At 44.5% G+C, this 25,869-nt stretch overlaps 1 protein-coding gene across 10 annotated transcripts in view; it reads right to left on the reverse strand.

The window, feature by feature from the left end:
- The window catches only part of ITSN1 (intersectin 1), a 1,522,922-nt gene that overhangs the window by 1,304,422 nt on the left and 192,631 nt on the right, over positions 1-25,869 (reverse strand). For all 10 annotated transcript variants that reach the window (XM_078656938.1, XM_078656936.1, XM_078656937.1 and 7 more), the window contains exon 4: positions 13,296-13,359. In XM_078656938.1, the coding sequence (XP_078513064.1) occupies positions 13,296-13,359 (64 nt within the window). The remainder of the gene's footprint in view (positions 1-13,295; positions 13,360-25,869) is intronic.

The raw sequence follows: 25,869 nt of genomic DNA on the forward strand, positions 1-25,869 counted from the left end.
GCCTATACTGTTAACTAGAGGTCCCACCAGCCTTCTGCTGGGTCAAATACTGTTAACCAGAAGTCACAGAAGCATTGGGCTGAGGCAGAGAAAAGGAAATTGCAGATTGAAAGAACAAGCTGTACGACACTCCGAAAAAATGTGTGTGCCACTGTAAGCTTCTCTTCACCTTCAAACACACCATTTATACTTCATCCTCACCATGCTGAGGTTCTGCCCATTCCTCTGGTTCCCTTCTGTTCTTGCCAGTATCAGCACTGTCCTCGATGTTCTTATCGTCCTGAATTTCCAGAATAACTCCTACAAAACTACGCTTTGAAGGAGTTTCCTTGGCTACTATGACAATAGGTCTCAAAAAGTGCTATCAAGACCGAAACCTAGTAACGTTAAGCATTTGTTTGCTATTTAAGGAATTATCGTAAGCAAAACATTAAAGAAAGTATGAAAAGGTTACACAAATGGCAACTGAGACAAATTCAAAAAACCGTTTACAATTTATCTAACTTGGATACAGGCTTTTATTGGCAGCAATACTGAACACTGTAGTGGCTTGCGCGTTCGAGATGATGGTACTATTTTGGCTCCTGACTGACTACGTAGAACAGTGACGCAAGTGCTTGGGTGTGGTTGATAAAATGCATGATGTAGTAGAATGTTCAGTTAACAGTTACACACTGAGGAATAAAGACATAATATCAAACTCCATGTGTGGCGTAATAATTTACATTGCTCTCCCAGAGAGTTGGCCGTGATCCAACTAACTGCTCGTGCGTACCACACGCGTCTCAGTCAAAGTGAAGATCAACATTTGGCATATGTGGAGTCAAAGCATCACTCCAGCCAGTGCAAAGCTTTCAAAGAAGACAAAAGAATTACAGAGACATTTGTGCATTATCGGCCAAGAACCTGCTGGGGAGGCCGTGAAAGAGAAACTGCAACTCAACACGGAGCCATATGGAATTAGAACACTAAAGGCAGCAAGAACCAGGTACAAGGAAGAGACAGAAGAGAAATAGCCAGATACAGAGTAACTCTAAACGCAGTGGAAACCAGATACAATGCAGAAGACTGAAAATGGTGGTGAACACATGCAAGAGACAAAACGAATACTTACCTCTGCGCTTCCGGTGAGTAGTTTAGACGAATAAAGTTCCAGTATGAGCCAGAACTTCCAGAAGGAACAGAAGTAGGTACTCATCAAGCACTTTCCGAAAAGCATACACTCTCTACATCAGTAAGTTCCACAACTGGTAATAACGCTGCCATTTTCCTGAAACCACTGCTTCCACTCGATTTTTTTTGATTTTTTTAAACAATTTTTATTAGTTTCATAGCAACCAGTTACAAAATACAATGGCATCCACAGTCATCATCTCTCACCTCCCTTGTGAGGTCTATATGATCCAGTCATAATGATATACTCATCGCCATGCAACATTATTCATTGATACACATCTTACTTATACTATCTCTAATCCCAGCCCCGGTTCCTCCCTTATCCCCCCCGGTGTGTCATACATTAAGCACCCAGTTCAAACCTTATTTTGTACTTGTACTGCAATGTAGCTATTTCCAAGGTGTACCTGCAAGGGGTTTTTTCCATGCATAGTGGTCTCCTCTTATTACTCGTCCAAGTGGAGATCAGCTAGTGCTTGTACCAACATTTCCCAGGCGCTTGCAGTTTCAAGCGCCTTCTCATTTTTCAGACGTCTCGCCTGTTGAAATCTGAGTGTACTCTCGCTACTGGCCCACTTTTGCAACTCAGCCTTCCATCGCCTGCTATTGGGGCTTTCCTTTGACTTCCAACGCCCTTTTAGCTAACAATAGCCCCAGATCCACAAATTTACTATTCAGCTTTGTCTTGGAGGCGTGAGGGAACCAGTGCAGTATACATGTTGCCATGTCAAATGTTAAGCGCCTCTCTGTGACCTCATTCAATATACTCCCCACTTCCTCCCAATAATCTCCCAGTTTTGGACACTCCCACAACATGTGTTCCAGCTCCACCCCTTCACTTGTGCACCTAGGACATGCTGCATCTTCCACCTTGAAGTACTTCTTAACCCTACCCGGTGTCAGATATGCCCTGTGCAGTATAAAGAAATGCACCAACTGGAATCACACGTTCCTCGTGCCCTTCCAAGCCCTATGTACTATTTGCTCCCACGTAGTTTCCGGTATAGGCTTCCCAACCCGTTTCCCACTTTAGTCTCAAAGCATCTACGGGCACTAATCCCTCATTCAACATTCTGGAATACAAGCACGTGACCGCCTTAAAAGTCCCAGCCGCCATCACTACATACTGGCATGCCATCGTTGTTTTGGGTTCCGTTTGCCCTTCTGCAGCCATAGTGCATGTGTTAACGCTGCATGTAACAAGAAACCTCCCCCAGGGAGATAATATCATTCTTGCAAAGTCCTGTAGGGCAGCAGTTCCCCGTCTTCATACAGGTCCCCAATTACCTGGATCCCAGCCTGCTCCCAGTCCATCAAAGGCGTCCAGTCACTCCCATGAGGCAATGCAGTAAGCATCCCCAGCGGAATCTCGGGAGCATAAGGATGTAATACTCCAGCTTTACGTTGACTACGATTCCAACACATTCGCAGCCTTTTCTCCTCCAGAGAGAGATCAGCAAGATCTAGCTTCTGTTGTAAAATGATAAAGGATAAAACATGTTGTGGTATCCCCCTCCCTCTCAAATTCTCCGGACCCCTAAATTCCACTGCTACCGCCTGCGACAGCACCTGGAGTTGAGCCGCTAGGTAGTATAGTTCAAAATCTGAGACCACTAGTCCGCCCTCCGCCTTCGGTCGTACTAGAGTTGCTTGGGCAACTCGTCGTCTACCAGTTCCCCATAGGAAGCCTATAATCAAGGATCTCAAAGATTTAAAGACCGAGTTCAGTATCTAAACAGGCAGTGTCCTAAAGAAATATAGCATTCTTGGCAGTGCTACCATTTTTAGTAAAGCTATGCGGCCCATCACAGATAGCAGGAGTGTGGACCAGAAGGCCATATTGCCCTTCAGAGCTCTCATATATCATCCTACATTTCCTTCTAGCATGTCATTAACTTCATGATCTATGTTTACACCTAGGTATACCAGGCACGTCGATTCCCAACGCAACTCTCTCGATCCATCTGGGGGGAGCCCATCGCGCCTCACCGGGAACAGACATGTATTGGTCCAATTCACTCGTAGCCCTGAAACATCGCCAAACCCTACCACTGCTTCCAATCGATACCACCAAAAAGCAGGAAATTGGCACTAGATGGGCTGCCTGGATCAAACTTTGGATGATTTCATTGATCCATTGGAAGAAGCAGATAACAAAAAGATCAAATATCTCAAGAATCTTGCAAGTGAAGGAGTAAAAGAAGTAATCAAGAAAATACAACACGCTAATGAAGTCTCTTACCGTAAAATCAAAGCCGTTAAATATCAAGTTCAATCCAATGCCAAATGTAGATTACAAAAGATATTTTCAAGCAGGAAAGGCAAAAAGCTGGTGAAACGATAGACAAGTTTGTCGATAGACTTGATACGCTCAAACATTGTAAGTTCAATTAATTCAATGATCAAGAACCCATACGTCTCAGAGATGGTTGCCTTTCTTATTCATTCAGACGAAGAATGAGGAGAGAAACGCTCAGTCTTGAGGGTACATTCATGACTGCAAGAGCCGAAGAACATTGTGACCGACAAGCTACTGAAATGGAGGCAAGAGGAGCTCAGAGTGAGTCAGCTTTAAAAACGAAAAGTAAGCAGAGAGACAAGGCTGGCGGACACAAAGTGATGTCTCCAAAGAAAAAGAAACTGTGCTTCAGATGCAGCTTTCCCACATGAAGGTAATTGTTCTGCCATTGAACAAGTATGCAAGGGCTGAAGGAAATAGAACCATTTTGTAACGGTTTCCAAAGCAAATGAAAAACTATGTGTGTTGCATTGAGAAAACAAACTGGACGCCCAAACGTTCCAGAAGTGACGTTCTATTCACAAGGCCAAGCGGCCATATCAGTTGAAGCAAATGAAAACTAAACAAAGTTGATCGCCATCTAAATCTTCCTCGAAAAACTCTTCAACATCACTGTCAAGCAACAGTGAAGAAAATGGTTGTGTGATGTCGATGTTAGAAACATGTGCATGTCGGATTTGCAGAATGCAAGTTTAAGAGAGATCAACAAGTGAAGTAACAAAATTTATTTAGACACTGTCCTAAAATCACACTAAAGTCGAATGGCTGTTACATACCTTTTATCATACACAGTGGTGCATTGATAAACATTATGTCTGAGGAGAAGTACCACGGAGTGGCTCAGGAGCGCTGTATCACAGTCGAAGACTAAAATGTATACATGTATTGTATCTACTCCGTCAAAAGGTAAAGGTTCATTTATAGCAACCATGAACTACAAAAAGACAAAAGTACAAGCACCAATGCACGTACTTCAATTTACTTTGTCAAGTTCCTGTTCATTCAGTTTCAGTACTGCTGCTGAAAAGGGACGGATCTGTAATTTACAACATAAATGCTCATTGAGAAATAGGGAGTCAGTTTCCATCGTTGTTTCAGGAATTAGGAAAACTTAAGACAATGCAAGGGCAACTGCATATTAAAAGGACATTTGTCCTGTTGCTCAGCAACACTGTCTAATGACATTTCATTTAAAGAAAGCTGTTGAAAAACAATTTGAGACATTAATAAAGTATATCACCGAGTAATCCACTGGTCCGACCCCATGTGTTTCGCCCAAAGTGGTAGTGCCTAAAAAAGACGGCGAAGGAGCTGTACGCATCGATGTTGATATGCGTAAAGCTAACTAGGCACTTGCAAAAGAATGACATCCAGGTCCAAACATTGCTGATAAGATCACACAGCTGAATGGTGCCAAAGTCATTTTACACCTTGATCTGAGCAAAGGATATCATCAGTTGGGACTAGAAGAAAATTGCAGGTACATTACTACCCATATTGGTTTGTTCAGATATAAGATTAAGTTTTGGCAGGTCATCGGCTGCAGAACTGTTTCAAAATGTCATGCACCGCATAATACAGCCTGTCACGCATTCTTTCAATTACAGTGATGACGTATTGATATTTGGGGGCCACATGAAAGGAACATGATAAAGCTCTTTCACACATGTTTTGTTTACTTGCTGATTCAGGTCTCACTTTAAATGTAGAGAAGTACGAGTTACACAAAACAATACTCAAATTCTATTCCCATATTTTCTCGGATTGGGATAATAACTTCAGATCCGGCTTAAGTATGGGCTTTGTCAGCCACCTATCCCCCAACAAGATGTTACCATGTTAAGCTCTTTTCTTGGCATGTCTAGCTACTGTTCTAGGAAAATTCTTGATTTTGCCACAGTAAGTTCCCATTAAAAGATTTTACGAAACAAAATGCTTAATTTCAATGGTCACAGGAATGTGAACAAAGCTTCAGGAAAATCAAACATGCCATTGAGAATGCCCCTATATCTAAGGCCCACCCTCCCGCAGCGCGGGACGCAGCTCGGGGCGAAGACCGGGCAAAGAGCGGGCCGTTTGAGGCCGTTCGAGTACGGAGAGGACTGGACTGGGCTACCCCCTCTGTTGCACTTATATATTTTAATTTATTTCTGTTTTACGAGACATTATGTGCACACGGGGTAGTCGTAGTAAAACTGCAAAGGGAGGGCAAAAGCTCAATGGGACTCTTGATGACTTCATTATTAAGACTAATACGGCTATTGATTTTGAAATCAGCAAAATGCAACATAGAGTATCCATAGAGTTAGAAGCAGCACGAAGATTATCCCAGGACTTAGCCTTTTCAAAAAAATCATCTTTAGGTAATATTGCCACCGCAAAAACTCCCGAGCGTCTGTCTGGTCCCCGGCCATTGATAATAAAGGCGGATATTCATCGCCTCCCATCAACCCCACCCTTGGAGCAGTCTTTTATTCCAGTATCGGCATCTCCAAAGCCCACCCAGATTTGGTTGTCAAATACCCCTGGTTTGGACTTAGGTATCCCCAAAAAATTCGAGATGTCCAAACCATTTGTAAGTGTCAATAAAAGAGATGTTGTATACAAAAGGAAACGTCTTGCGAGATTAGCTTATGCCCGGAAAAAGGCTAAAATTGCTAGGGCACATTTCTTTAATAACCGTCGACTCCCAGCGTTAAATAGAGTAGGTATTGATGTGCCCCAAGTAAGCACCTGTTTGAAGGGCGAGGAGACTGATACCAGTATAGACAGTGTAGAATTAGATTCAACAGCGGGGGAAACTCTTCCACAATTAGTCGAGGGGGCTATAGAGGGACCGTCAGGTGAGCCTGGTGAGCAACAGGGGGGTGATGAAAATTTCCTCAAAATTGTATGGGAGACACTGAAAAAGCTTTTATCCCCCTTGGAACTCAGACTCTCACGTATAGAAAACAACCTGTTAGAAATGGACAAGACAATTGTTACTTTAGCTAGTCTTAGTATAAAACAAATGGAACCAAACATCTTACAGGGAGATGAGAGCATTCCACAGGCCCTAGTTGTAGCCACACCTGTCCAGCCCCCACCTAATCCTAAACCTATACCCAAACCCCGCACAAAGGATTGTAACCCTATAGTTATCACCCCACAAATTACTGCCCCAATCCATCGCCCCGCACAAGGCACACTACTTACAAAACCTGGGTCTTGGGTCGCGGGCCAACAACCTAATAAGACAGCGAACCCACGTACATATTTCCAGGGACCTAGAAATAGAAATATACAGAACTTTCGTGGGGGTTTTATAGATTTACCACCTGATGCTAGGCCATATGTTGTAGTGTTAGCCGGTGTGCCTGTTTTGGAGCCACAATCCCAAGAGAACCATTGGTCATTAAAAAATAAGGTTATTTACTGGCTTAACGCTAATAGACAGTTACCAAATCACTTAAGAAGTAACATTCTAATGGTACGTAGGGTACCTTGGGTTGGTCCTACATCTAAGTCCATCCCAGGTGACTGTATTGTCGTCTCTTTTGCAGATCCATGTACAGCACAACATCTATGCTCATGGGACGCACGAGGCGACAATTCTACTATTGTTGTTAGGCCACTTGCCTTCTTTTACCCCCCACGGCACAATGCAAACATAGAGGGAAACTGGTCAACAGCCCAAAATACTATGCGAGGTGGGCAAAGGGAAGGTTGGCAAGGCCAAAATGGTTGGTGGGATGGGGCTCCAACTTCCAATATGTTCGGATGTTTGGATGAGGTCGATTGACTTCGGGGGGTAAACGATTCAATTCATGATCCTGAACTTATTTCTATTCCTATGGTTTCTGTCTCTACCCCGCAAGAAGTATGCATAGATAGTGCTGCTCCCGCCGAAGGTTCACGTTCGGACCTAAGCCCTGTAACTAGGCCTAATGAGACCAGGGTGGAAGATGTAAGTTTACCAGAGGTTATTCCTACCTGTAGTCAAGTGGGATTGCTCAAAGTGGTTTCCTGGAACATAGCAGGGTTAAGGGGTCGTTTGGATAATGATGATTGGGTAGATTTCATCGACACCTATGACATTGTTGTATTCCAGGAAAGCTGGGCAACTGTCCCCTTATTTAGAGCGGGGTATTTGAACCACTATAAGCCTGCTATTCAGGGCCCAAAGGGAAGAGCCTCCGGAGGTTTGGTGGTGTGGATTAGAGACTCCTTGGGATACCAATCCTCGGAAATCATGGTAGACAACACAGATCTCCTATGTATTAACCTCAGTAAGGGTAACAACGAGAGCATAGTATTAATAAATATCTACGCCCGAGGTAGTCAAGGTGGCCGCAAGCAATTGGTTTTGAATGACCTAGATTTGCTTTTGAGGAACTTAAGCCGCGACTGTTTTATCCTAGTGGCAGGGGATTTAAACTGCTCATTTGAACCCATCCTTAGTCTAGCTGAGGATGTGGGAGCAGATGAGGACACTGTTTGGAATATCCCACCACTAACCATAGGTAGGGGTGTTAGGGGAACCGAGGCGGCACTACATTGGTTAGAATTTTGTATGGAGTGGGGGCTGCGGGCAGTGAATGGCCGCACACCCTCAGACAAGTGTGGCCAACCAACCTTTGACAACGGGATCAGTATGAGTCGAATTGACTACATACTAGTTAAAGTAGATTTTTGGTCACTCGTGATAGACATGGAGGTAGAGGTAAGGCCAGAGAGTGATCATAATCCTCTCTCATTGGGCCTCAGGGTACCCGGTCTGGGTGTTGGACCCTCTGTAACAACTTGCCCGACATCTGAGATTATCCTGTGCAATGATAGAAGACGGGTAAAATGGCCTAGGGTCATAGCAGAGCCTCTGCTTATCAAAGAAATAGAGGAGGTGGTATTAAGAACAATGGTTAAGATGGTGGATCTACCTCCCCTTAGTGGGATTGATTCTCCAATTATTAATCTACATGAGAAGTGCTTCGTGGAACTAAAAAGTCTGCTTACAAAGCCATCGAGGTCCAAGAAAGTTAATGTTCGTAAAAGGTGGTACAATAAGAGTTGTAGAGAAGCACATAGTAAATTATTAGCAGCAGTTAAATCGAGGATCTCTAATGATATCAAGAATGCTAGGCTAACTTACAAACAGGTCTTATGGACAGCTAAGAGGGAATGGGATGACCTTTAATGGTCAGAACTACTCTTGGCTTGTAATTCGTCTAACCAAATGAAGTTTTGGGAGACTGTTAAGTGGGAGAGGGACCCGGATTCCCAAACACCTGTCAACCATGTCTCTGCATTGGATTGGGTGGGTTTTTTCACCGCTCAATTTGAAGACACGAGTGTTGTGCTTGATACACAAAATGAGCCCGCATCGGGTTTATTTCTCCATAATCATGGGGCTGTACCCACCTTTTCTTTCATTGACACGGAGCGTGCCCTTGGTTCTGTTCAGTCAGGGAAAGCACCGGGACTGGATGCAATCCCTGCAGATCTTTTCAAATCGAACCTTGATGTATGGGTCCCGTACATAACTATGTTGGCCAATGCAATTGCAACAGGGGCCAGGATCCCCCAATCATGGAAAGGGGCAGAGATTTTGCCAATTTTAAAAAAAGGAGATCGCTCATCGCCAAGTAATTATCACCCCATAAGTCTGATAGACTCACTCCAAAAAATAGTCTCTAGAATGGTTCTTGTAAGAATACAGGGATGGATAGAGCAGGAAAAAATACTTTCTCCCATGCAAGCTGGGTTTAGCCTGGGCACAAGTACTATAGACCAGGTGTTCAGACTCACTATGCTTTATTGGAAGGTGTTTTTTTTAGGTGGAGGGGTTATTTATGCCGCATTTGTTGACCTTAAGTCGGCTTTTGATTTGGTCCCAAGAGCAAAATTATGGGATTCACTGAGACTCATGGGCCTACCTGTCGAACTCTTGGAAATAGTCATGAGACTACATGAGGACAACTTTGCCCGGGTGAGGTGGGGTAAGCAGGGTCAGGTGACCGACAGCTTCCCGGTAAAACGTGGGGTGCGCCAGGGATGTGTGCTGGCCCCTACCCCGTTTCTCCTCTTAATCAATCAGGTTGTTAAATTCTTCACCAATTCTCAGACTGATGCACCATCTTTGGGCGGGTCTAAGTACCCGATGTTAATCTTTGCTGACGATACCCTGCTTCTCTCTAAAACCCGTAGTGGGTTGCAAACAGCCCTGAATAGGTTTGCAGAGTTTTGCAGGGTAAATGATCTACAGATCAATGTAGATAAAACCAAATGTATGGTTTTCAGCAATAAAAACCCGATTACTAGCTCTGTTAGTCTGAATGGTGTTTTTATTGAACAGGTGAAGGCAATGACTTATCTGGGTGTGACCCTGGATTACCAACTAAGTTGGAAACCCCAGATTGAGGCATTAAACCTTAAATTTGTTCGTCTTACGGGTTGTCTATTGCAGGAACAGAAGAAATCCTTGACCAAACGTATTGCCCCAGTTTTAAAGATATATGAGGCTAAGATCAATACAGCTACCTTGTATGGTGCTGACATTTGGGGTTACAAGGATCTATCTACTTTGGTTACAGCCCAGAATAAGTTCTTGCGAAATCTGGTAGGGCTTCCCCAGTCTACACCCACCAAACCACTGCTGCTAGACTTAGGTGGTAAACCCCTAAATGAGATGGCCAGGTTTCGCTTGGTGGCACTATGGCGACGGCTTTGGACGACTCCGGAACTTAGCCTTTTTGCCAAAGAATTGGAGGAGGTAAAATCGTTGTGGGGTGCCTATAGAATCCTCTGGCTTAGGGAAGTCAAACACATCTTGTTTGTAATGGGTCTCCCCGTGCTGTGGTCCAATCCGGGGGGTTCCATCTTCCCCTCCAAACAAGATTTCAAAGACCAATTCTGGGCATCTGTCAAATCAAATGCAGTCACCCAATCATCAGATACCAATATAACAGGGCTTTTTTTAACCCATAAACTGACACCTTTTCTTGAGCCTTATTGGGACTTGATATGTAAAACCCTCGACCGGAAATTGTATCACCAATTCCGTGTCGGGACACTCCCCATTAATTCTTTTACTGTAAAGTGGGCGGGGAATGTAAACGACAAATGTCCCTGTTGCCCGGATCATGTGGAAAGTATTGGTCATTTGTTCTTTGCCTGTCCAGCCTATCGAGCCCCACGCCTAAAATGGCTGAAACCCTTATGTAGTAGATTGGATAGTAGGGGCCACCTCGAAGCCCTGCGGAAGTTTCGAAATATTAGATCTGAGTTCGTTGTGGTTTGTGTGGCCAAGTTTCTAGGAGGGGCTTGGTTGATTCGTTTTAGGAATTTGAACACTTTTTAAAATGATAATGTATGAAGGTCCTCTTTTTGTAAAGTCTTTTTGAATGTTTAATAATTTTTTAATAACATATATAAAAAAGGGGGGGTTTATGCATGTTGTTCTTATTAATATTTCATGTATTGTATGCTGTCTTTTATGAATTTTATTTCGAAATAAAGACATAATGACCTGACCTGAATGCCACTGAAATTACCTTCTTTGGCCCAAAGCTACAATCAGAAGTTGTTGTCAATCCTAAAGCCAAGAAATCCCCTCACATTGAAAGGTGGGAGTTGCGACTCCAGGGACAGAACTACACTATTGTGCACCAACCAAGGAAACATCAAAACCCTGCGGACTACTTTTCACGAGTGGCACTACAATGACATAGTACCACTTCATTTTTAAGTCCTGCCACTATATCAGGGGAACAAATCATTGATGCCATGAGCACTCAATACGATATGCTAATACTCAAAGACATTATTGCACATCAATCCTGGAAACAGCAGACTCAATTTCTAACAAATGACAGTGAATATCAGAAGTTCCAACATGCGAAAGATTAACTTTCCGCTACCCAAGAAGACATTGTCCTATGAGGTTCAAGCACTGTCATACTGGAGAGTCTGAGACAGCAAGTCATTGAAGTAGCACAATAGGACATTGTGGTGTTGTTGCCACTAAGCGAGCTCTCCTAGACAGTTTTGTTTCCTCATCTTGATGAAAGAGTTGAAAGGGAAAGGCCTGTCATTTGTGCACCTGTCTCCCAAAACAACCCAGCAGACATTGAACAAGTCCAATCTTCCAAAACATGTGTGGGAGAAAATTGCTGTTGACTTATTTGGGCCCCTTGACAATGGACATCATTTAATAGTAGTCATTGATGAATATTCTCATTTTCCCTTAAGAGAAGACCGCTCAATCACTCAAGAAAAAAGTCATTGAGAGGTTAAAGGGTATTTGTGCAACATTGGGCTTTTCTTCATTTCTGAAGTCCGACAATGGCCACTTTTCAACAGTCAGGAATTGAAAGACTCTTACTCATTTGAACGTTGAGCATCAGAAAAGCACCCCTCTTTGGCCACAATTATTTTGCTGTGGATTTACCCCGAATTTGTGGCAAACATTTTAGAAACTTTTCGGCCCTAGGGAAATCCCTCGGATTCGCCCCCCTCCCCCCTCCCACTCGCCCTCCAACCAGGCCTAGGCGCCTTTGTCATTTTTTTCTAGGACTCAGAACTGAGTTCTAAGATGACTGCTGCCACATCGTTGTTTATGTGGTGGCGGCCAATCATTTTATCTTGAGATCTGTCAGCTCTGTGGATCCTCTGCTGCATGAAATATCTATACATTTTGAGCCTTCATTTCTCAAAAACTACTGAACGGATTTGCACCAAAATCACAAAAAGCCGGCTTTCTGGACTAAGAGCTAGCGGTCTTCCAAATTTCATGTAAATCTGTTCAGCCATTTGGGCCATATCGGTCTCCAAAGTTCCTTTTGAAAAATGAATGGGAAAAGCATTTTGGTACCCCCACCCTCGATTTTACTCAGCTATCCCTTAATGGATCACCCCAAAACTTTCCAGGAAAAGAGCCAAGGTGGATGAAACTTTTTTCTGGAAAGTTTTGTGAAGATTAGTCTTTTACACTGGTGTTTAGCCGCCTTTATAAGCGCTTCAAATTTCATCTAAGAGCGAGTCTAGAGTGCCTTCTAAATAGAGATTCTACATTGATCCCAGTATTTTTTACATCAGTCTAGCCCACACTGGTGCTGTCCATGAGTCGTGATGATGAAATGGGTGTCTGGCAGGCAGATTCCTGGCCACCCTCAAACAATATCATCTACTTTGGAGTAGTCCTTCAACAGACTCCTTGCTCAGTGTTCCAAGGGCTCATTTGTACGTAGGTTCCATTGGCCTTGTGGAAGTCAATATCCCCTCTCTCTGCGTTGAATGTTATGACCTCCAAGGGAAGATTTCTAAAGCTCAATGCAAACAACCCAACCAAATACAAAACTGATGAGAGATTTACCAAGTCACCACATTATACATCTAGGATTTCACTCACATTAAAAGTTTTGTCTGCAATCAAAAATGTATATTAAATGTGGTTAAAGTCTTGTATGACATAGGAACAGGTTATCAGGCTCATGGCTGCTTTCATAACGCCCACCTTTAATTTTTGGTGTGTAAAAAAAATATCCGGTCAAAGGCACAGAATCCACAACCTTGCACTGCGATTTAACTATGAAGACCATAACAGCCACCGCATTATGGTGTTCGAAACAGAAAATAATGTAATTATATGACAGAAAAGAACTGGGTTATTCAAGTTAACAGGACATTAAATAATAGATCTAGTATGAAGTATACAATCATCAATATTTTCCACAGAACGAACATTCTTAAATACGAATATTGTAAGAAAATGGCACTTCTAGTATTTTAATTTTGGCTTAGTATATCATACAATTAATTGACTAAGGAAATTCTCCCAGCTTACCATATCTGTGCCAAAACCGGCTGAGGTAACCCAGACTGAAGAAAGAAATTTCTTGCTTGGTCACCTGCAAAAAAAAAAAAATGAATGGGTTATGGCATGGGATCTAACTAATTGCATTAAAACACCTTCACCATTCTAAATTTACATACCCTTCACACTTTCAGAAAGGTAAGAAAAGTACAAAAGTTTTTTTAATGCGCACTTTCATCAAAAAGTATCCATATTACGAAACTTCTGACTCCAACAGCTCTCAAGCATAGGCATCTTGCATACATTTAAATGATGCTAGAATATTCACAGACACATGAGAAAGTGCTCTTAACTTTCCAAGTGACAATTTTCCTCAGTAAATAAATCATCAACTGGCACATGCATCGTAGACTTTTGCGATTCCTCAATTGCGATAAATAAGGAATCACAATTAAGGAATCGCAAAAGCCTATGCATGTAGGAATCGCTATAATAATAGCGATTCCTAAACATTCCTTAATTGCTACTCGCAAATTGCTAGTCGCAATTAAGGAATGCTGTCCCATTCATTCCTATGGGCCTACAGGCCCATAGGAATAAATTGGAGATTGCATGAGCAATTTGCGAGTACCAGTGATTACTCGCAAATTGCTCATGCAATTTCAAGGGTGCAAGGGTTTCAAAATGATACCCTGCTGCCCCCCTGAAATCGATCTGTGCACAAATATTGCACACACACATGCCCTAAGGGCATGTGTGTGCGCAACATGAAACTTTGAAAAATGCACAAAAGTGCTTTTTTCAAAGTTTTAGCAAATTACCATGAAGTTCAACTTCATGGTAATTTGCTACTCCTATTAGCAAATTCGCAATTTTTTTTTACTTTCATGCATTGCTTTTAAGGAATCTCAATTTGGGATTCCTTAAATGCAATTGCAATTTAAGGAATCGCAATTTAGAGCTTCCTTAAATTGCGATTTTTGCATTTGGGATGATGCATCCCAAATGCAAAAATACCGGTCGCAAAGGGGCAGATTCTGAGAATCTGCCCGTTTGCGACCGGTATTTACTTTGATGCATATGCCTGCAAGTAAGGTATCGTATAGTACAATTATTCGATTTTTTTAATGAGAAGTTCGTGTCTTCAGTTGTTACAAACCTCAAACAGTACATGAAAGGGACACAAATAATAAGAAAAGAGAAACCATAACTTCTGATCATTCCCCTTCACACTAAGCCTTTCCCAATTAGAATGAACACCTAGTGGTCTGGTACAGAGGGAGGTGCAGTGCATTATCGCATGCTTGTTTGGTATGGACATACTGCCCTCTACTAGTACTTCCAGGTCCTACGTGTGCGAGACCAGCATCCCTGGATGAACAACAAGCTACCTGGATGCAAGGATGTCTCAGGAGCAGAAGCCAGGATATTTGGTACTTTCTTCTATGAAAATCATGACTAGTACCCTCATGATATTTGGGCCGATTATGAAAAATATCATCGAAATTCTTACAGTCTTACACATAGATATCCATATAGAAAAGCAATAGGCCTAAGCTAAATACTATATGTACATTTATAAACGAAAAGCACAATTATGATATCCATAAAATAAGCAATATGTTGGTATATAATGAGCCGCATAATGCAAGAAAAGCATTCAGTAAAAGCAAGCAAAAAGGTGGGGGTCTTTGGCCACGGCCGAATGAACGGTGGTCAGGTGAATGGCAGCTACCAATGAAATAAACAAACAATACTCCTGGAATGATAGTGGTAAGCATTATTGTAATACATATAATTAATGATACATATGGTTGACCGTTGATAAACAATCAAGGTGGGGTTAAAGTCACAGGGCCAAAGGTAAGTCCGCCGGCACCAGACAGCGTCCAGTAAGCACCGGGCATGCCACCGGTTTGGGGACACACAGTACATACTCAACGGAAGGACTTATTGGTTAGCAACAAGGTGAACCTTGCGGTTTTGTTAAAAGCTATCTAGTCCCCAGAGACATCAGTCGGGTGCCTCGGCCCAGGAGGAAGCCACAAGCAGTCGCCTGTATGTTATTGGCTGTGAGATCATTATGTCCCGCGCATGAAACTGTGCTGTTGACAGACCGTTCGAATTATTGTTATTGACAGAAACCTAGTTGCAGGATTCCTCAGGCCATGATATATTGCCCTCTCATCCAATTATAAAATCATTAGATGTGACATAGAAGGCGCATGGGAAGGGGTTTGCAGCTATTGTTGAAAATGAGCTTAACATGGCAGACACGTTTGCCTTTGACCTTCTCACGCTTTCATGTAAGATTGTATTTACATAAATTGCATGCTGATATACAGGCTCCCTGAGAACTGCTCCGATTTTGGGATTACATTTTTATTTCCATTCATGTTATTAAATCCACAAATTTTATACTATTGAGAGATTTTAATATTTGGTACTATGCCACCAGCGACGGTGATACTAAGGATTTGGTGAATTTGTTGGCCCTGTTTAAATTAAGGTAGTTATGTCTTTATCTACACGAGGGGTCACGAGTTTTTCTTTCCACGACATGGTAAAAAAAACTGCTGTGCATGATACTTCCCCCTAACCAGAACATCGGTGTAGGGAGCTGGCTCTGCATACACTATACCAAAGTAAGGTATAGTGTGCACAGAGTCCAGTGGAACTCCAAAGGTAGGCAGAGGCTAAAGTAGAGAACAGCTTACTCTCTATTTGCGGTAGTGTGGGCAAACAGTAAGGCTTTATCAGAGGGTAGTGTTAAGCATTTATTGTACACACTCAGGCAAGAAATTATGTCACACACTCAAAGACTGAACTCTGACCCATTTGTTTGTATAAAAATATATTATTTAGTTGTATTTTATTTTCTAGAACCAAGCCAGGCCTGGTACAAGTAAGTATAATAATACTTTGTAGGAATAATGCAGTTAAATACAGTTTGAATTCAGTTGAATTCAATTGGATCGGCTACAGGTAAGTCATTTGTTTATTTAACAATTAGAATTACTTTTCAGATTACGGGGTATGTTACTTTTTCTACTCAATCTGATATGCTTAGATATCATACTGGGACATTTACTAGATAAAAGGTAAGTAAATCAGTTTATGTACATATGCAGTGTCTTAAGGTCTCATACAAACCAACTCCACACTTGGAACAATTTTCACAAAAAAGCAGTCAATGGAGTCCTATGGGAGAAAACAAGCTTATTAGTTTAACTGCAAGTACTTAGGTTTGGGAGTTGGTTTTCTGGAGATATAACTAGGATGCCCCCAGGGCACTCTCAAAGCGGCACCAGGGCGGCCGGGTTGCCGAGTGCTGAGGCTCAATGTTATCCAATGGGGTATAGGGTGCCTCCGGTTGGTGGCTACTCACAAGCAGGCCACAAGGCTGTGGGAGCAAAGCTCCCACACCTTAGGCTCAGGGCAAAGAGGGATCCAGTTTAGCAGACAAGGTGCACCCACAGTAGCACAGGGGCAGCCAGGTGCAGGATGCTGTTCTGGCGTCATGTGCCCTGTTGATTTCAAAGGGGATTCTCCGTTTGCAACAAACACTGCAGGCTCGGGTGAAGATCTTCTGGAGGAAACCACCGGTTGGTGAGGTAAGTTGCGATATCTTGGGATGCCGGGACACCATCGGTTGGGCCACCCAAGGGCATGGGACTTTGGGTGCAGGGGTTTCTCTTACCAGCTCTGGTCGCGGTTGGGGGGATCCTCCAGAAAGGGGCTGCAGGCGTCCGTTGGAGACTTGAGGTAGGTCAGGGATCACCAGATCCCAGGCCAGGATCGCCAGGGAAACCTCCTCGTGGTGTTGGGCCACTCAAACCCAGGTATTGGGTGCAGAGTGGTGCAGACTTGCAGATTTGTTCAGAGCCAGAGTCTGTTGGTGAGCAAATCTGGTGCTCAAGGGAGAAAGTCTTGGTTGGGAAGCGAGGGCAGGTACTTCGGGTTCTGAGGGGCTGCTGGCTACAGGACACACCGGTATTACGCTGGAGCAGGTAGAGATCGTGACAGGCGAGTAGGGCTGAGGTCAAGTCAGTTTGTGTCCTCCTCTTCTTCAGCACAGCTCTTCAGTCCTTCTTGATTCTTCTTGTATGACGAGGCAAGGTTCAGGGTTGCCCCTAAATACTACATTTAGGGGCGTTACAGGTAGGTACAGGTTGGGACCATTGGGTCCCTTCCTTGGGGTGGGTACACCCCCTATTATGCCACCCTCCAGTGGGAGGGAGGCATAAGCCTCAGTCTGGTTAGCTGGGTACCCCATCTTCAAGATGGTAGGGACAGAGTTGTGCTTCACCTCGCCTCCCCCACCTGAGGGGTGGGGTTGGCAAAGGTGGGCACACCTCTCCTCCTAACTTGGTTTTCCTGCAGATTCTCCCTACCAAAGTGGGGGTCAGAACCGGTGGGGGCCAGTTTCTGGGAACAGCAAATGGCTGGGGTAGCTCACAAAGGCAGCTAGCCTTTGAAGCTTCCCCGTTGTGAACCATGCCCATCCTGGGGGAGGAGGCTTGGCACCTCAAACCAGGATGTGCTCCTTTTCAGGACCCCAAGAGCGGCAGACTCTTGACCCAGGTGTCAAGAAACATGTCTGGTGGTGACAGCTTGCGAGCAGACCCTCAGCCAGTAAACTAGTTAGGTCGTTTTTCAGGCATCTCCAAGATGCCCGCTGAGTGCATTTTTCATTAAATCCCACACTGGCATCAGTGTAGGTTTAATGTGCTGAGCAGCTTGATACCAAACTTCCCAGTTTTCACTAAAGCCATTATGGTCCTGTGGAGCTCCCATACCATATACTCTTTATGGCATCACTGCACTTACAATGTGTAAGAATTGACATAGACATGGTAGAGGTACAAGGCTCATGCACCTATACACTCACCACTGGTATAGTGCACCCAGCTAGAGGCGTGGCTAACCTATGCGAGGGCAGTGGGTTGTAGGCATGGCATACAGGGAAGTGTACCATGTTGATTCTACTTTGTTCTGCACCAAAACACGTGTTTGTGTGTAAAGGTACAGGGCCTCTAAGGGTGGCACAACAAGTGCTGCAGCTCTTAGAGGCCTTCCCTGGTCACAGTGCCCTTGGTACCTATGGTACCTTTTACAAGGGACTTGCATGTGGCCAGAGAGTTGCCCATTGGATTTTGCAACAGTACAGTTTAGGGAAAGAACATAGGCCCTGGGTACCTGGTTGGCAGGAACCCAGGGCACACTCAGTCAAAGTACATCAACATTGGGCAAAAAGTCGGGGGCAATCATGCAAAAAGGGCACTTTCCTACAATCGGTGTGTTCAATTCCATATTAACGCAAAACTTCCATTCATGGTCGAGAAGATGATGCCAACTCAGACTGTCCTCTCACACGTTGAGCACTCTGGACCGGTGATTTGCTACCATGCAAATCTGATGGTCCAGAGTACAGGACCAGAGTCGTAAAGCTTCTCTAAGAGAGGACTCCCGGTCCCCCTTCCTTGTGCCTGTGCCACATCGCAGTCATGTGTCAGTCAAGATCTTGAGAGACTGCCCAGGAAGAGAAAGGAGGAAGGGCTTGAAAGCCAGACATATCACCGCATTTTCAACAGAAAGATGTGCAAAATCTGTTCTTTTGCGGACCAAAGACGTCTCATCCATAGTTCCTCCACATGAGCACCCCACCCTAGGGTGGAAGCATCCATGATTACTCTTGCCAGCGGAGGAATAGGCGAAACAGCATCCCTTGAGAAAACTTGCCATTCACACTCCCCCTACCCTCCCCCTGTTGCAGATCCGCTGATGTGTCCTTGAAGATCTTTGACGCAGGCCTGTTGGTCTCCATTTTATTGAAAACACCGCCTGCAGAGGCACCATCGGAGGGCCCTCATGCCAGCATGCAAGGATGACAACATAATGCAAGAGGCTAGCAGGCGTAAGATCGTCGGGACGGGGATGATCACGGCATTCTGAAACATCAGAATCAGTCTCAGAATGTCCTGACTCCTCTAAGGAGGGAATGCTCATCTATATGGTGTCCAGTAGTGCCCCTGTGAATAGGATGAACTGAGAGGGCACCCGATGAGGTTAAGGCTGGTTGATTGAGAAACCCAGGTTGATGAACTACTGAGTTGTTTTTTAAGTGTCAGAACACCATCTCTGGGGAACTGCCCTTTATGGGCCTTTCGTTGAGGTAAGAAAATACCAGAATTCAGACAATCGGAGATGGGCGGCAACCAATGCAATCACCTTCATGAAAACTTGAGGTACGGAAGCGAGGAGGCGAAGTGAGCTAAAGAACGATGGATTAAACCCAGATCTGTGACTGGGGTGAGTGCCTAAAAAGATTGAGCTGGCCGTCCATCATCTTAATGTGTTTGCTTTGTTTGAAGTAAGTTGGCAGGGTATGCCCAGACGTGGGTCCCTTGCTCACTTTTCCACTGGATTCAAGCTAGCCTGGCTGATGAAGGGTGCTACTGTAGCAGGGATCCTGTTCTCCTACAGAACTGTGCATAGAGACTTGGAACCTCAGTAAGTTAGAGTGTGCCAAAACTCACCTTAGTACCCAAAATCCCCTTACCTGACTAGCTACAGTGTCTCATTGGTCATAACAAACTCCCAATACTTAGACAAACCAGAACATGGACTTAGATTACATCAGGTAACGTCGAACACATGAACACTCTTCCGTTATACAATCATTTCAATTCAAAATAAGGAGTTAATGAGGATGCAAGCATATTTGAAATGTTTATTTACTAATGCTGGGTTCTCAAGAGCAGTATCTTAGATAATACCAGCAAACATATTATAAGAAGCAAAGTAATCAGCATAGTTACTAGCCCATAGAATGCGAAAGGTGACAATATGCTACAATGCTGAAGGGAATCGGGTTTAACAACACCTAATTCTCACCCTCCCTAACTAGCATATTATATTATGGTGTATTGTTTATTTTCCATTGCTGATATACCTTAGAGGATTGTTCTTTCAAAAGTTAAAACCTCTTTTGGAATTTTACAACTTGTTGGAATAAATGTGGACTTCTTTCTTAGTCCTGTCACCTCCATATTATTGGAGTCTGGTATATCCTTGAAGAAAGTTTTCAAGCAAATCTTATCCCCCTTTTTTACAGGGAGTCTTGGTGCCCTACAAGTTTTTCTTCTAAAGATCGGGGGTAAGTGTTTGGAACATAGAATGTCACTAACAAGTATGTTGGGATGATTGAAGTCCGTTCCGGTCTGAGTAATGTCTGTATGCTTTGTAGGTGCTGACACATCAGAGTAAAGTATGAAGGGAGTCACCCAGAAGACATAAGATATGGATGACAAAGATTGGAGAGGCATTGGTAGAGATGAAAGCCGGATAGGCATTTTAAATTGTCTTTTGTTTTGTCTTGAGTCTTATAGGTCCTGAGGAGAACCCCATTAGTGTACGGGTTCGAAACGAGTCGACCTGACCAGGTCCCAGGTCACAAAGAAAGAGACTTTTGTCGTTCTTATTTTTCTAAACAAAAGTAACCACAGCTTTATTCGGTTTGGAAAAAGATAAAAAAGTTTTCAAAAAATCTTTTTACAGTCGGGTTCATTCCTATGTTGATATATATTGTTGTGTACATTGGGACTTGTTTGTAGTGTGTGTGTGTGAAGTATGAGAGTAGTGTGTATGAAGTTGGATTTAAGGTGTCAGTTATAAATATTGTACATTTATGTATTGATTGTATGTTCATATTATATGTTTGTATATAGCTTGTATTAATACTATGCACAATGAATTGGTTTTTTGCAAAATGTATGAAAACAAAAAAAGTCGAATAAATCATTAGATGGTGTAACTAAAAAGCAGACATTTATGTTTTGTTCATAGAGGTCTATAGTAAGACTTTGTAGGAGGCTGTCTCAGTTTTGGCAATCGTGTTGTTCTATTTTCAAATAGCTCTCATGGCCCTGCTCAGAAAGGGATGACTTCCCCTCAGAGAAGGGAACATGAGGCAAAAATGAGAGAGGCTGCTCTAAGGATTGAGAGGCAAGAACTAGAAGTTGCCTTGGCCAAAGAGAAGCTTGCTCGTGCTAGAGAGCATAGAGAGAGTGGGTTAGAACCCACTGGTGGCAGCAATATCCCTAAGGATAAAGATAGGTCCTATGATAATAGACACCTAAGCAAGATTGTGCCCCCCTACAAAGAAGGGGATGACATCCACAAATGGAGAACTGCTTTGGAGAGGACCTGCAAAGTACAGCAGGTACCCCAAAGTCAGTGGGCAGCAATCTCATGGCTCTCCTTTGCAGAAAAAGGTAGAGATAAGCTCCTCACAGTTAGTGATGGGGATGCTAACAACTACCCTGTACTGAAGAGTGCTCTGTTGATGGGTTTGGCCTAAACACTGAACAATATAGGTTGTTGTTCAGAGATACCCAGAAGACACAGTCTCAGGACTGGACTGATTTTGTTGATTTTGCCACAAAGGCTCTGGAAGGCTGGTTATTGGGAAGTCAAGTTAGGAACTATACAGGATTGCATACTTTGATCACGAGAGCAAATCCTTAACAACTGTCAAAACCAGTTATTGCATCAATACCTGATTGACTCTGATCTGACCTCTCCCCAAGAATTGGGAAAGAAGGCAGACAAATGGGTCAGAACCAGGATTAAGCAGAAAAACCAGAACCAGGGAGTTGATCAGAAAAAGGCAGACCAGAAGGGTAATGAGCAGAAACAAAAAGACCAGAAGTCTTCACCAGGCCCCCAAAAGGCACAGGGGGAGGGTGGCTCCAAAAAGAACAAACAGAAACAAGAAGGTCCAAAGAAACCCTGGTGTGGATACTGTAAATCAGTCTCTCACTGGTTTAGTGAGTGCACCAAGAAGGGCACAGCACCAACCACCATTGCCCCTAAGGCAACTGTTCCCCCTAGTCCAGCTGTTAGTGGTGGTTCCCAGCAAAAGGGTGTAGTAGGGTTAACCCTGGGATCCGAGGTGGACTCTGGCCTAGTCGGAGTACCAACTCAGGCTGTTCTTGTCTGTGATGGGGACATAGCAATGTCCTCTACTGTAAGTCCCAGTAATCTGAGCAAGTACAGACAGACACCTTTTATTAATAATAAGATGGCTCAGGCCTACAGGGACACGTGCCAGTGTCACCATGGTGACACCTAACTTTGTGGACCCTGAACAGATCATACTAGGTGAAACCTACCTAGTGACCAACACTAGCAATGCCACTACCTCCCATAGCATGGCAGTTGTTAACTTCTCCTGGGGAGGGGTAACTGGCCTCAAAAGAGTTGTTGTGAGTTCAGACCTTCCAGTAGAGTGTCTGTTAGGTAATGATCTTGAAACCTCAGTTTTGTCTGAGGTGGAGTATAGAACCCATGCAGAAATGCTGGGAATATCAGCACATGTCCTTGCTGTGACCAGGTCACAGGCCAAAAAGTGCTTACCTGAACCAGTGCTGGATCTTGGAACAATAGACCAGACACTACCCAAGAGAAAGAGCAGGTAGGTTAAGGCAGTGCCTCCCCCTGCCTCAGGTTGAGGATCAGCCCTTCCAGGAGGATGATTCTGAGATCCAAGTGGGAACTGTCCTAGAAGAGCTTGAGCCTGATCAGGTTGAGTTTCTTGGGACAGGGGACCCTCAAGGGCAGATCTGAGGCAGGCACAGTTAGACTGTTCCTCTCTTGAACCCCTCAGACAGCAGGCTGCTGCTGAGGCTGCTGGGAATGCTCAAGGTACCCATAAAGTGTATTGGGATGATGGGCTCCTTTATTCAGAGGCTAGAGACCCCAAGCCTGGTGCTTCCAGGAGGTTGGTTATACCTCTGCAATTTAGGGGCTTCCTTCTTACCTTGGCCCATGATATTCCCTTAGCAGGAAACCTGGGCCAGAACAAGACTTGAGACAGACTTGTCCCTCACTTTCACTGGCCCCATATGTCAGAAGACACTAAAGAGTTTTGTCGCTCATGTGTCACCTGTCAAGCCAGTGGCAAATCAGGTGACACAACAATGGCCCCCCTCATACCACTACCTGTGGTGGGGGTACCCTTTGAGAGAGTGAGGATAGACATTGTAGGACCAATGGACCCCCAAACAGCATCTGGGCACAGATTTATACTGGTGGTAGTGTATCATGCCACCAGGTATCCAGAAGCTATTCCCCTGAGGACCACTTCAGCTCCTGTTGTGGCAAGGGCCCTACTTGGAGTTTTCTCCAGAGTGGGGTTTCCTAAGGAGGTTGTTTCTGACAGAGGTGCAAACTTCATGTCAGGATATCTAACTGCAATGTGGAAGGAGGGTGGTGTCAACTATAAGTTCACCACCCCCATCACCCACAGTGCAATGGGCTTGTGGAACGATTCAACTAGACCCTCAAAGGGATGATAAAAGGGTTACTTGAAAAGCTGAGGCAAAGATGGGACATCCTTTTACCCTGCCTTCTGTTTTCTTACAGAGAGGTCCCACAAAAGGGGGTTGGCTACAGCACTTTTGAGATTTTGTTTGGGCATCCTGTAAGAGGACCCCTATGTCTTGTGAAGGAAGGATGGGAGTTACCTCTCAAAAAGCCTAAGCAGGACATAGTGGACTATGTACTTGGTCTCCGCTCCAGGATGGCTGAGTATATGGAGAAGGCTTCTAAAAACCTTGAGGCCAGCCAAGAACTTCAGAAAGCTTGGCATGACCAAAAGGCTGTGCTGACTGTGTACCAGCCAGGACAGAAAGTGCGGGTGTTGGAGACAGTGGCCCCGGCAGCACTCCAGGAAAAAAGGTCTGGACACCATACAATAATTGACAGAAGGGAGATGTCACCTACTTGGTGGACATTGGGACTCCCAGAAGCCCGCACAGGGTGCTTCATGTCAACAGACTTAAAGCATTTGTCGACAGGGCAAACATGGGCTTGCTCATGGCTACAGATGAGGGGCAGGAGGAAGAGAGTGACCCTCTCCCAGACCTGCTTACTCAGAACCCTGATGATGGTTCAGTAGATGGTGTAGTCTTTGCTGACAGCCTCTCTGAACATCAGCAACAGGACTGCAGACAAGTTCTTCAGTCCTTCAGACATCGGTTTTCCCTGACCTCAAGTCAGACAAGCTGGTGCACCCATGAGGTGGACACTGGTGACAGTCTGCCTGTCAAGAGTAAAATCTACAGGCAACCTGAGCATGTCAGGGACTGCATTAGGACAGAGGTCCAAAAGATGTTGGAGCTGGGAGTTATTGAGCCCTCAGAGAGCCCTTGGGCCAGTCCAGTAGTCCTGGTGCCAAAACCTTACACCCAAGATGGTAAGAGCGAGATGAGGTTTTGTGTGGACTACAGAGGTCTCAATGCTGTCACTAGGACAGATGCCCACCCCATCCCCAGGGCAGATGAGCTCATTGACAGATTGGCTTCTGCCAAGTTCTTGAGCACATTTGACCTGACAGCAGGCTACTGGCAAATCAGATTAGCTGAGGATGCAAAAGCCAAGACAGCATTTTCGACCCCAGGAGGAAATTATCAATTTGTGGTAATGCCCTTTGGTTTGAAGAATGCACCTGCCACTTTCCAAAGGCTGGTGAATCAAGTTCTCACAGGACTGGATGACTATTGTGCAGCTTATCTAGATGATATTACTGTCTTTAGCTCCACCTGGGAGGATCACCTGGTCCACCTGAAGAATGTTTTAGAGGCCCTGCAAAAGGCAGGCCTCACTATCAAGGCCACTAAGTGCCAGATAGGGCAGAGCAAGGTTGTGTATCTGGGCCACCTGGTAGGTGGGGGTCAGGTTCAACCACTGGAGAGAAAGATCCAGACCATCAGAGACTGGACTCCTCCAATCACCCAGACTCAGGTCAGAGCTTTATTGGGCCTGTCTGGATACTACAGGACGTTTGTGGAAAACTATGGGTCCATTGTGACACCCCTGAATGATTTAACTTCCAAAAAGATGCCAAAGAAAGTTCAGTGGACAGTTAGCTGTCATAAGGCATTTGATGACCTGAAGCAGGCCATGTGTACTGCACCTATTCTGAAAAGTCCTGTGGGCTTTGTGTATGGGCGGACCGGAATAACAGGCTTGGAGGCCGTATGTAGTGAGCTATATCTGTAGCTCTATTTATTAACACTGACAGTTATAGAGTACGTAGGGGCAGAGGAAACACAAGATTGGAGAGAGAGAGTCCGGAGGGTAGTCGTCAAGGAGCAGGGATCCGCTGTGAGCAGGTGTGGGGGTCTTCCTCTGCTCCGTCTTGGGTAGTCCGGTGGCCCTCGGAGGTAAAGAGAGACAATGACAGGGCAGTTAGTCCTTGACCACGAGTACTAACCAGTGACACCAACACCCTGGTTGTGATGGGGTAGAAGAGAGAGTGAGGAGGGGTCGGAAGGGTCGAAGATGGAAGGGAACTCAAGCAGGAAGGGAAAGGGTGCAAGTAGTGAGGAGTCCGGTGGCGGTATTCACTATCTACAGTGTCTCGGGAAGTGCGCATATATACAGTGCTCCTAGGAGTGCTATACAGTGAGGGGATTCGATATATACACTATGATACAAGTCGACCTGCAATTCAGGAGACAGGGTACTCACATGCCCCGCCGCAACTCTTCTCCGAGTTGCGGCCGCTCTCCAGCCACCTCCACAGGACTCCACCAGT

Source organism: Lissotriton helveticus, chromosome 8, assembly GCF_964261635.1.
Source record: "Lissotriton helveticus chromosome 8, aLisHel1.1, whole genome shotgun sequence".
Classification (NCBI taxonomy): Eukaryota; Metazoa; Chordata; class Amphibia; order Caudata; family Salamandridae; genus Lissotriton; species Lissotriton helveticus.